At 40.7% G+C, this 13,440-nt stretch overlaps 1 protein-coding gene across 2 annotated transcripts in view; it reads right to left on the reverse strand.

Moving 5' to 3' along the window:
• The window catches only part of nbas (NBAS subunit of NRZ tethering complex), a 149,084-nt gene that overhangs the window by 16,039 nt on the left and 119,605 nt on the right, over positions 1-13,440 (reverse strand). For both annotated transcript variants that reach the window (XM_084000648.1, XM_084000647.1), the window contains exon 50: positions 3,146-3,285. In XM_084000648.1, coding sequence (XP_083856774.1) covers positions 3,146-3,285 — 140 coding nt within the window. The remainder of the gene's footprint in view (positions 1-3,145; positions 3,286-13,440) is intronic.

The raw sequence follows: 13,440 nt of genomic DNA on the forward strand, positions 1-13,440 counted from the left end.
TGTCTCATCTGGACAAACTCCTTCACCTACAGACGACGTGACCGCAGCAGTAAACAGACACCACTTATTGTTCCTTTTTTGTTGTTGTTGTTTTTTTTCTTAAATCAAGGGGGGCAGAGAGTTACTGATGAATGCTACAACTACAGTATGAGTGTGCATTCTTCAAATCCATCATGGGGCGCAGTGTGTGAGTCACCGCCAGCCCCCTTTTTTTTTTCGTGCTTTGAATCATGACTCAGTTTATGCAGACAGACTGAAGGATCAGCTTTTGAGATGCAACACTCAATATAGCTCCAAAAAAAAAAGAAAAAGCCAGTTGTATTCTTAGTGGAACAAATCCTCAGTCTACAGACTAACACACAGTAAACACACACACACACACACACCCGCACAGTAAACACACACCAGGCCTAACCAGGATTAAGTGCTGAGTCAGACGAGTGGTAAAGGTTAACCATGTAAGATAGAACCCCCTCAAGTCTTCACCATCTTAAATGAGCCACTTGAAGGTTAAGTTATTCTGAGTTTTGTGTCCCAAATTACGAGAGCCGGATACAGCAGCCGCTGCATATAAAACGCACAGTTAACACAGATCAGGCTTCAATTTCAGGCTCCTATGATTCGAGGAGGCACATTACAGCGTAGTTAGTGTATGTATGCATTTCGCAGCAAATTACCTTGCGCAATTTAAATGAGGACAACTAAAGGGACAAGAAAAAAAAACGGAATCTGTAATCAGAGGCTGAGTGTGTACTCAACATTATGTCTGCATTTAAATCTGAAACACAGTTCACCAGCTCGGTCTGCAGTTAAAAGAGATGATCATAGTTGACTGACGCAGCAGCGGCGGCGGCGGCGGCGGTGGTGGTTCGACTACAGCTGCTACGCTCACAAAGTAAGCGGAGTGTCGGCGAAATCCAGGGGTGAACTTGAAGCAGCTGTGTTGTCCAAACTAATCCTATCTCCCCCGCCGCGCCTCAGCTGAATATGCACTGTGCCAGAAGAGACAATGACTCCACACAAGCCCGGAGACGACTCTACTTGACAAACACTATAAACAAAACACTTTTCTCCACTCTGTCTAGAAACACTTTTCCTTCCGTTCACTGATATACAACATTTACCCCTCATTTTCAAAAACTTTCAATTTTCTTGCTTTCGGTAATTTAGTTTTCACCTCCGCACTAAGCTGCTCTGTTGGATTAGTCGATACAATATCTGTCTGAAAATGGCTCAAACAGAGTGGGAGCGATGATTGTGCATCTAACAATGGCCTGTTTCCACAGCAGAAACTGTTCCAGGGGCACAGGAACCATTTCAGGAACTCAGGAGTCTTATTTTGTCTCACAGTTTTTTGGCCCAAAGTACCGTCACATTCCCCGGGTGGTGCTTTCTGATGGTCCAGGAACTGTCAGGGCAGTTTGTTCCCACTGAATGCGGCTAATTGATCAAACAAAGCTCCAGCAGGCAGCCACCTCGTGTTACTGCTTCATTCACACCGAGAACAGCACCGGGTGACTCTAATATCAATATGACAAAGGGTGGATATTTCTCAATGTTGTGTTGTCGGCTCCCTGGCAAAGTCAAAAAGTGGAAATGAATAAGAAAAAGCAGGTCCAAATGTGCTGAAAGCATTTGCTAATTGTTTCAGCGTGGTTACGCTTTAGAGCGGAAATGAATAACCATCAAATATTGGCACGTCTTTGCATCCACTCAAACATCAGTGTCTCTCTGCAGTAAATACAAGGAACAATTGGGTAACTTTCACTGTTGTGTCCTATTTGTGGATTTGAATGTTCACAGGTTGTCATACGTACAGTATGTGGTGGAAATGCAAATAGATGTGCAAACATTTGCCATCTACTTCAGTCCTCCTCATGTGGCCCCTCATTACCTGGAACTATTTGGTCCAAATGGGGCTCAAGGCTGCTCACAAGGTGCCAGCAGAAAGACAAGCATCTCAGATATATATACTTTTTTTTTTTTTTGCCTTGTCTTTCCTGGTTTGACATACTGTAGTCTACATCCTGGTCAATAATGCCTTGGCTAATAAAATTCCTGCTCCCAGCAAGTCTATGTCTGAGACATTTAAAGTATCAGCCACGTTGTGTTGGCCTTTAACCTGATGCATCAGCAATCAACATGTAATATGTAAATCTTCATGTTCATCAACAGTTGTTGTCAGAAACGGTAAAGTTAACTCACCTATAGCTTCGTGCATGTCCTTGTAAGTTTTTAACAACGACCAGAGAGGAGCAAAACTTTAAAATGCTGATCGAAACCATTTGAAACGCTGTCTGCTTTGATTGAGCTGGAAGGATAAACTCCAGACAGCATAACCCTCTATTGTCTCAGCGGTCCTTGGAGTATCGCTCACTTTTAATCGAGAACAATGGAGCGGGAGAAGAGCAATCACATCATTAGGCACTTATCGATAATACAGCCAACGCTGGCTGAGGCTCATAAGACGCCAGCTGGTGCAAAAAGCCCGGAGCCTGTAGCTTTGTGAGGACGCCTGTGTTCATTTCCAACTCTAAAAGTCTATGTGCAATACGTGCCGCCCCCCTGCCCCCCGAGTGATTAGAGCCACACTTGTGGAAGTAAGAACACATTGCACAGAAGTTGCCTATTAACACATTAATGTCCTCGATTTTAGTGATAAACAAGCCGCGGTACAAACCCTGTTGATAGTGTCTGTGGTCGACTGCTAAGCACCAAAACAACACACCCACCATCACTTTGTTTAAGTGCGGAATAAGAGGCTGCTTTGACTTCAACTAGTGAAGCAGCACTCACAGTTTTTAACTTTTAAAAGTGATATTCGTTGAACATGCTCAGGGTGGAGAGGTCATAACAGAGAGAAAACTGTGGTGAGATGAGCTGCCAAAAGATCTGCCTATAGAGAAATGAGCGTTTTTTTTTTATGTATGTTTGGAGTTGTGAATAATGTAGTTGCTAATTAATTGTTAACAGGGTGTTGTCAGCAACTTAACAATTCATAAGTAAGCAACAACAGCACTAGAGGTGCTCACAGGAATAGTTTGGGCATTTGGGGGGGATGCGCTTACGTAAGTCTCTGCATAGTGCATATGTTAAACCATAACTTTAAATAATCAAAGAACAGGGAGAAAAGTATTCATCTTACACTTCCTTGTTCAACATTGGTGGCCATGCTTGCAGGAGGAGCATGAGCAGCTGAAAGTCTTCCCACTTCTGAGCAGCTTCCAACAGCTCCAGGAAGAGAGCGTATCGTTTGTCCTCGTTCTCCACGTCTTCGATCTGGACCTGATGGAAAGGAAGCAGAGGAGTAATAATATGAGAACAGGAAGCAAAGAGCTGCTGTACACAATCAGGTGGATAACGAGTGTAAACTCTAAGTAAACTTCTGTTTTTTCAAAATCCTGCAACATGCGCAATGTCAATGGATGAAGATGATGATAAATGTCAGCAATCGTCCACTGAGACACCGTCCAATGAAACACGACAGAAACAGGCGAGCAGCTTTCATTGATTTTAAATGGAGCAAGCCCTCTACAAACTTGCAATGATTGTAGTCGAGCAGAGTGAGCAAGACTTTTCTTCCGAAGCAAGACCGGAATGAACTGTGCAGTCACACACAATCTAGACCAGTATCAAAGCCTTCAGACTTCAAACAGAGGAACTAACATTTAATGGCACGTTTCATTGTTAGCCTAAAAAAACGTCACCTTTGGCTAAACTTATTCCAGGCTATAATGAGGAAAAGAGAGACTGAGACGGAGAGAGTGTGAGAAAAAGAGAATGAAATGGAATGAGTGTGGGCTAATGTGGAAAAAATGAGAGGAGGAGGAGGAGGTGGAAGGAAAGTAATTAATTTTCTTCTCAAAGGTTGGCTTCTAGTGTGATTTAACAGTTCAGAGAGCGGCTGATTTCTGAGGGGAAAACTACAACCTGCCAAAGCATGGCTGCTGCAAAGACAGGCTCTGTCACGCTCACACGCACACATGTACGAGCAAGCGCGAACACGAGAGAGCTATAGACGCACAAAACGCAGTTCAAATTCATGGCTGGATTTCGATGTAACGTCTGGTGATATTTTATCAGCGTATAGGTCTACACACACACACACACACACACACCAAGAGTAAATACTTACATCTGCATTAAATCTTGATTTTCAATTGAATGAAGGAGAGTAATAAAGTGGGTTTAGTAGAGATTTCATCTGCACTGGTCCAGCTTCAAAGTACTCATACTTGGGCAAGCAAATAAAGCTCTCCAATTAACAACAATTTAATGAAATGTATTTTGAGGCCGTAAATACTTTTCCTTAGGGAGGATTAATTGTGGGCTCATAGAGCGTTTTGGTTGGTGTACCATCTACCATCATATTAAAAAAAATTGCAGTGTTCAAACGCTACAGACCACAACATTAATTCTCGTGCATCCCACGAACTCGACGACAAAATTATCATAAAACTTTCCCCCCGTCGCATAAATAAAATAGTTTCACTGTTACAAATGACTTGACAGCAGTAGTCAAAGCTGCAGAAACTCACAACTGCCAAAATTGTGTGGAGCTGGAGCTCACGAGGACCACACACACGCCCCACTGCATGTGCATGTTGCCTCGACATAACTGGATTACAAGGCCTTTGAACAAACATATACCCAGGGGATATTTGCTAAAAAGCCACGGTGGAAGGCCACAGGTGACTTGTTCCATGCCGTATAGGTTGTTGTGCAGGCAAACTAAGTGAATAAAGCCCCCTCTTTGCTAGCTCCATGGCAACTACTGGCAGCACACAAATATGTTTCAAGAGTAGGCTTTTTTTATTTTTTATTATAAGAATGCAAATTATGGCAAGAGGCTCTTATTTTGGTGGCCATGAAAACTGAGCTGGTCATGGAGTGATAGACCCATCCAATCGGTGATGCCTGAGGACATTTTGATGGTGGCATATATCTTTAAATGAATATAAATGTTCAGAAATGATCAACACTTGTTATTACACTGTTATTACTGTGTTACAACTTGTCCAATGTTTAGTAAGCACTCCTCGCATCAGCCGGTGTCTTTAATAAGCTTCAGTTACTTGCTGGTTCTGAGACATTAGTCTCAGTAAACCTCTAATTTATGCATAAAAGCAAAGGTTAAATCGGTGGCAGCACAGCAGATCCGTGCTTAGTGCTGTTGTGAAGCGCTGTACGACGGGGGATGGAGCAATAAATGAGCAAAGCTGAAGCTCAGGACCCTCTGGAAATGGAGGTCATTTGGGAAACAGAAATGGAATCTTAACTACCTGTAAAAAGCCCTCACTGCAATCTAAAGCTCTCAAATCCATCAGTGAATGTAAACTGCAACCCAAAGCCTGTTCATCATTGTTATGGCCTTACTGCATTATGAACGCTGAATACTGAACACCGTAGCTATTGAAGCCTTTTATAAGTTTTATGGCAACGTATATATCCATCTTCTTGGGGAATGGGAGGGTAGAAAAGCTCTTGGAATCCCCTGATAATATTCTGATTGCATGTTTTCAAGACAAAACACGATGCAAACTGCACACACATATCCACATACGTACCCTTTGTACATACAAATACACTTAATACAACTACAGTCTTTCTTTCTCACACACAACCACACACACACACTCATCAAAACTCACCTACAGTAGACCGCAGATTAAATGGCTGTTAATTACAATGTGGCTCTGAGGCTTTTATTTTCTTAACAAGGAAAGATGGTAATTAATTATGCCTCGTGATTAAAATCAACATTTCCTCTGTGGTGTTGTACAAAGAACAGGGGGCACGAGGGCACGAGGGCAGAGGGAGGAGGAGGGACGAAGCTGTCAGCCAATACTACAACGCTTAGCAGTGAAGTGCTGACAAATGAGATCGGCCTCTCTGTAAACCAGCCTACCTAAATATACTATATCCCATCTAACTGTCCACCTCTGTGTATATTAATATCCATTTCTCTACACTTTCTCTACTTTTTCATCTAATTCCCTTCCACATACTCTCAGCTTCTCTCTTCCCTCCACATCTGTCCACGCCAACATCAGTCAACGGGACAACAAGATAAATGCTAATAGCGGAGTATACTTGTGAACTGAGACTCTGTATTTTATGGCCCATCACCACTTCCCTGTATGGAGCTTTTAGATAATTAATCATTCTGCAAAACCTCCTCTCCAAATAGTGAATGTCTTTTCGTTGCTTGTTATCTAAAGTAGACACAGCAGGCCTGTCTATCGTCACATCTCTCAACATGCAACACAAAGTGGGACACATGTAGCTCCAGTGAGAGTGACTATCAGCATTTAAAGAGAATGGAGCGTTTTCTTTTATTTCCTTCGCGAAAAATGGGTGAGTTTGTATGTTTCCTGCTGTGTGGCGGGCGGCTGATCCCGGATGCTATTACTGTTCTCACCAATCAGTGTTACCTGAAATAGCACAATGTGTTGCCGACCCACACTGGTTAATCCTCGTGCTGAAAGCTTTTTTTTTCTCTTCAAAGGTTAAAAGTGAAAAACATAATGAGAGAAAAATACGTACAAATTAAACTGATAAACAAGTCTAAATGTTACGTTCTTTCTTAACATAGCCACACTAAGAGGACTAACTAGCTCTGTGCTCATTGTTCATTATTCCCCTGTCTGGTGTTGAGGCTGACTTGTTGCCTGTAGCATGCATCTTTAGCCTCAGTCTTCTTGCACAGCAGTGGCTGAAGTAAATGAAACATGACAACTAGAAGCTACCAGCAGCTGCATTGTCGCTCTCTCTCTCTGTAACACAGGGGAAAAAGTGAAACAGTCCGTGGATGTGGAAGTCTTGTGTGCACCTTGGTGGATGTGCGTAAAGTGTTACTGTAAAATGGATATTGCATTTTCCCATTTTCCCCCCAACTGCTGTGATCTTTTCATGAACCAGTAAGTATTTTCAACCTTGTTTCTTTTCAAAGGCAATATAGGCTTAGTAAGGTGTGCTCAACCGTACCGACAACAACCTTATCTTTGTTTAACTGGACACACACACACAGTACACACACACTCTTAACCAAGAATTTAAGATTCTTTAATTCTTTCCCTCACCTTGAACCAAACAGACTGAATAAATAGTCATAACATCTGAGGTTTCATAAAGCTGTAAGCAGAATCAGTCATGTGCACATTTCTATAGGGTGAAGAGTAATTACAGAGTGTGTTGTAGTTTGCCCCCCCAAAAAAGCTTGTGTAGTCAGGGTATCTCTCCGGTGATTAAAAACTGCAATGCAGTCTAACCCTGCAATCAGCATATGATAATAAAACAGGGGGAAAAGAGAGGAAGTGTGTGTGTGAGCAAGAGAGAGAGAGAGAAGAGAGAAAGACACCGAGAGAGATGGGAGCTGCTTTGTGCTAAATCGATATGCAGAGCAAAAACTGTCAGAAGGCACGTGGGTGACAGCACACACATGCATACGTGCGCTTGCGTGCATATGGGCGCACACACACACACACACACACAGTTCAACACAGGACAGAAATGAAGATGAAGTATAAAAAGACTGAAGAAGACAAGTCCAGATGATCTGTTTTCTTTTCATAAAACAAAACTGTACATGTGTGTGTGCGTGCACATGCAAGCGAAAGAGAGACTAGACAGATAAAAGTGGAGTCATCTATTCCTCCTGAGAGTTGCTGGCATGAGACTCCTTTTATTCCTTTATGGGAAACTCTCTCACACACACACACACACACACACACTCAATAAGGACCTTGCAAACTGACACGCAGGTGTGCACACGCAATCAAAAACAATCAGCTGAATGCCACTGACACAGAGCTTCAATAAACTCCTGTGAAATCATTTCCTCCATATGTCGCCATCTTTCCTAAAGGAATAAACTCCCTCACTAAATAAACATTCTCACATCCAAGTGCTCCAGTGTGGAACCGTTTCCAACACACAGGTGACACTTGAAGGTAATACTGTAGATAATTATAGACACAGGGGGGTGAATGAAGACTGGCCCTTCTATACTCTAAATCTTCAAGAGAAAACATTAAGGAGGTGCATCCAGTGATTTCGGCCCCCAGCCAGGCTTTGAGGTATTTTTATTTGCAGACAATAAGCATGTTTGTCAACAACAGCTAAGCACTAACGTGTGCATATTTACAGCCCACAGGGAGCTTGAGCCCTTTCTGATTGTTTTTATTCTATTTCATGTTATGTTTGATGATTAATAATTAAATGCACAGGAGACAAAGCTAAAATAGCTTGATGTAGGGCTGCGTGATAGGAACTGTATCTCTGTATTTATTTACATAAAAAGGAGAAATTTTAAATGAGATTGAGTAGTATATGTAATAGATCTTGACGTACTATAGGGTACATAACTTGACAATAAAAAAACAACCTGTCAAACCACAAAATTGGTACTGATCATAGCTGTCTCACAGGAACAGAAAGCATGCTTCCTAAAAAAAATAAAAATAAACAGCATTCCCTAAAACAATGTAAGGCCTTCAGAGAAACAGCAACAAACTGTAATTTTACCATCCTCTGTTTCCAATTCTCCAATGTAAAAAAAAAAACACAAACAGAAACATGTTTCATGGTCTGAAAACGCCCAAAAGGGTTTAGAAGAATAAAAGGTTAGCAGGAGATTGGAAAAAAAGAAAGAAATTATAGTGTTTTCTTCCATTATAAATATTTCACCAGAGATTTGATTGAAGGTCGACACCTGCCTGAAAGGCTACAGTGTAGGTTACAGAATGCAGCATAAATGTTCAAGGTCAAGCCCCCACGGAGCTGCTCTGAGTAATTACCACCCTGGCGGAAGGAGCTGACTGACATTTATTTCATTTTGTCAACATGCAGCTGTTTTCACCTCGTCTCTATAGAACACATAACACACAATGCAAAATGCAAATGCAATGCAAAATAGCCTTTGGCTAATTCTGGCATGTTTACATTTGTTTAAATGTTTTTATTAATGTGCAATGTCCCTGATCCTTAAACCTTTAAATAAAATAAAATAAACACCATTGGCTTTAAATGGGCTCTGTCCGTGGTGCTGAAAGGCTTCTCTGCCAGTAATTATCACTGAGGAATGCTCGGTGTACTCAGCTACATGGAGCGCAGTGGGTGTCATACTTTAAGCTTGATGAACTGATTTTTTTTATTGTTTGGCCCTTGTTGTTGCTGCCACAGCTAAAAGACCATTGATGCTTGTAGCAGTCAAACAAGCCTCATAGAAAGTAAGTAAAAGTGTTTTTTGAAGTCCAAATTGTTAGTTAGTCCGTGATAATGAACTGTGAGGTTTCAAATTACAATCCACTAGATCTATCCCTTTATAAGCCAAAATGTAAAACCTGTGAATTGATAATTATAGTATTTTGACAGAGCATTTTGTTTTTAACCTACAAAGCTTTTCTAGGCTTTAGAGAACTGTTCACAAGATGCTAAAGCTGCACTAAATCAAGCTTCCCTATTTTAGTTTATTTTATTCTGTTTAATTAAGCACTCTTTTTTTTCAAGAGTCTTTCTTATATACAGTATGTAGTTGTCCTATATAGCAGTCATTATTTTCTAAAAGCATAAAAGAACATATAGATATTATTTTATCATTAAGCTATTGTTTTTAATTGCTTCCCGTGATCAATTTAATTTTCAACCAACAGAACTAAGATAGTACACATGGGCTCTTTAATTATAGACTACATTTGTAATTTTGTGCGTTCTCAGATATATCATGGCTAATAGATTAGAAATACATATAAATATTATATGTGTATCAGCTGCCCTAGCCCTTTTTATCTAAGCACCAGTTTGGTCCGTGCCCCGAGGCACTTTACTGTAGCATCATACAATCAAGATATCTAATGAGAAAACTGGGATCAAAGTGTCAGTCACAGTGTGTAAATTAGTGGCCTGCTTAAAAAATCTCACCCCACTTGTAATGTGAACTCTCCCTTGGACATGCTTTCAGTGTCTGAGGTGGAGTTAAAGCAAATGAGGCGGATGGCATGAGAGAGAAGGGAAGCAGCAGTGGTTATGGGTTTCTTTTTTTGTGACACCTTTCATTAATCTCAAATAAGCCACATAACCTGTTTACAATAGAGGTCTATTGTTAAACTTTTCATCATGAACTGATATTTAACATTACTGATTTACAAACAGTTATTAATTGTGTTTACATTTCCCAGGATCTGATATAGCTTTCTCTACACGGTGATATTCTGCAGCACAAGAACAATAAGCATTTAAATAACGGCATGTTAATTTTATGTACATCAACAGGGGGAAGAAACTAAAGAGGAATTTGCAATAACTTTTGTAGACTGTTTTTTTGTTGTTGTTGTAAGGCTTAAAATGACTGCCTCAGTCTGCCTCAAATTGGACAATTTCACATGCAAATGAAACAATCTTCCAGATTAATTAGACTCAAAACATCTTTGAACCTGCAATAACAACCCCAAGCTTTTAGGGGAACTAATGATAACACAAATTTGTATTCATTATTTGTGTACTATCACAAGTTTGAACTTGGAGAGCTACTTCAAATGTTTCCATCAGGATTCAAATCATGTGCTGTTCGGAGACTAATTGTTGACAGTTTTGTGTTATTTCAACCAAATGCATGAGATGAGGTTGAGATATTAAACCTCAAGTGTGCAGTCATTTAACACAGCAACCTTGGAAGGTTGAAAGGTTTTCAAGGGGCAGTGGGAGTGCTAAAGGCACAGTGGCCATAATTAAAGTTTCCTTTTGACTGACACACTGAAATATTGAAAGTGCTGTGGGACTAACTGGTTACATCATGTCCAGGGTTATCCGCAGTTGTTGTTTATAAAGGATATGACCTACCCCCTTCGAATTATTGATTGCCCTTGCAAATATCAGAAGAAACAAACGGTTTTCTGACACAAAACCCTCAGTGACATAGACACTAACTATGTTAAGCAGCAAAGGCTTTGTATATATTGAATGCACTGCAGTTGTTTATACAGTCGTCTGGTGACTACATCGATTACAGTCAAGATGATAAGCTGTCAAAGACTATCAGACACTACTCAGAAGATTACACCGATTGATCAACCTGGCTTACAGAGCATATGTATGCTTGGCTGTAATTAATCAAAACAGAAAACCAGAGTTATTTCCAGTCTGGAAAATGTTGAAGACAAACTGCTCAATCACTCACAATCAGCAGGGGATGTCTGAGGAACAACTCGCAGCACTTGTAAGACATAACAATCAGTGCCGCTGGTCAAGCACTGAGTTCTGGTTTGTTTAAAGTTGAATAATTACCACTTGAACTTTTTAACTCTCATCAGAGGTTCAGGTCTGAACACGGTCACAGCTTTGACCTCTATGACTGCCTGAGAAAAAGCCTGTGGCAGATTTTGCCAATGGATTGCACAAAGGGAATACAATACAGTATAGTCCAGATAAAGGTTCACTACAGGCTGGGCAACCTAGCATAAACATATACAGTATGTGCACATGTTCCTGTATGTGCTATTTTACATAATCACATACAATACATACAATACACAATTCCACATGATTCTTTTTGCAAAACCATACCGTATTGTATTGTATTGAATATGTATTGTAAATTACTGTCAAGTATTGTCTGATGTTGTTGCTTTTATTACTTAGCCTGGATTGTCTTAGCGGAGGACCACAGTGGAAATAAGTCTTTTCTGTGTGATCCTCCTCAGTTTTTTTTTAGGTGGGACATGTTCCTGTTCTCCACCTGTGCTTTCAGAGTGTGTGGGAACTGTACGGGTTCTCTCTTTTCTACTGACAAATAAATCAAATCAAATCAAAATTGATTAATACAGAAAGCCTATAGCCTAATGCAATTTAAAGGGTAGAAAATGTACGGCGTATGACTGTACACAATTGATCACGGAGTCACTGAGCTTCATCTGGTCTTCGAGCTGGGTCAGGCCACAGCACTTCATCAACATCACATGCTACATTTGTCCTATTTACACTTCACGTAGTGTACTGGAAGTCTCCACCCCATTGGCAGTCGTGCTGCAATTCTACACAAAGTGAATGTGTAAAATATCTGTAATGTAACAAATGTTATGATCCAAACATTTTTATATACAGTAACTTTCATTGATAAAACACGACAGTAGAGTACAATCGACCTGTTGTCTTGTCTAAAATCTCCGGATTACTGTAGCATGGATACAGATAATCTACTGATGTTTGGTTGGACCCTTTGGCTTCCCTCATGATCTATGACAGTCGTCTGAATGTCATCAGAAATTATCACTCTCTGTCTTCTTGCATTCTGACGTGGTTAATATTGGTTTTCACATCATGAGAAACAAGTTTGATCAATTGTGAGTCGTCGTGTTTGACAATGGTAGCCATATATCCCACCTGGTCCAGAGCGGTACAGTACACTGATTAACCAACAGTCCCACATTGCCATCTATGGAGCCACTCGGCTAGCGTGGACAGACAGACAGACCTTTAGCCTTATATTGTACTACCAGATAATAGCTTCTTTTCTGCAAGCAATATAAGAAAAACCTTTTCAAATGCACAATTTCTCAGCTGGGAATATAATTTGGAAGTAAATTTAGATGAAGCCCATGGGAGTTTTCTATCAGGCCTCTGGTATTGATTGCTTTCAAAACAGCCCAGTAATGGAAGGGAATTGATATGAAACAGCCACGTAATGGAAAATGACACTCATGTTACCCCTTCTCTTGCTAGAGCACACCCGTCAATATTATAAAATGCACATGAATGCGCACACACGCACACATACTGTATCCTTGTCTTACTACATTCATAGGGACCTGTCATAGATATGAAACACTTTCCACCCCCCATTACGCTAACATTAATCACCAATACTGAATGCCTAACCCCAACACGTACTCTTATCTCACTCTAATCTGAATCCTACAATCACATCTTAACCACCAAACAGCCATTTAAACACAGCATTTTGGTCCGCACACAACTGTTGTACTCCACAACCACAGTGGGTTCCCATCTGGTCAGTGCAGCTGAAAATAACCTCAACAAAAGCCCCATTTACACACCTGTTACTTTATCACATCACACACATGCAGACCTCAAGAACATGTCTTCGTATCTGACAAGAGCTGACCCTGTGGCTGACTTGTTGACGTATGCGGTGAGCAAATCATCACCTCCGTGTGCAACATCATGGTAGACAGGTTAATGATCAGTGCTACTATCACTGTCTGGGCTGACAGCTCTCTCCCTCTCCCTCATCACATCTTATTACCTCTGCCAATCTTGACGGTGAACCCTGTCAATTTCACCTTTCTATCAAATGGGCAAGATAAATGGCAAAGGGATTTTTGTTTTTTAATATCATGGCATTAAAAATGCTCCCGAGTCAACTTCATCATTTAATGGTGTCAGTTTGCTAAATTAACGTGGCCATTATCCAGCTCCTTGGTC

The sequence above is a fragment of the Trachurus trachurus genome (assembly GCF_905171665.1).
Source record: "Trachurus trachurus genome assembly, chromosome: 24".
Taxonomy (NCBI): Eukaryota; Metazoa; Chordata; class Actinopteri; order Carangiformes; family Carangidae; genus Trachurus; species Trachurus trachurus.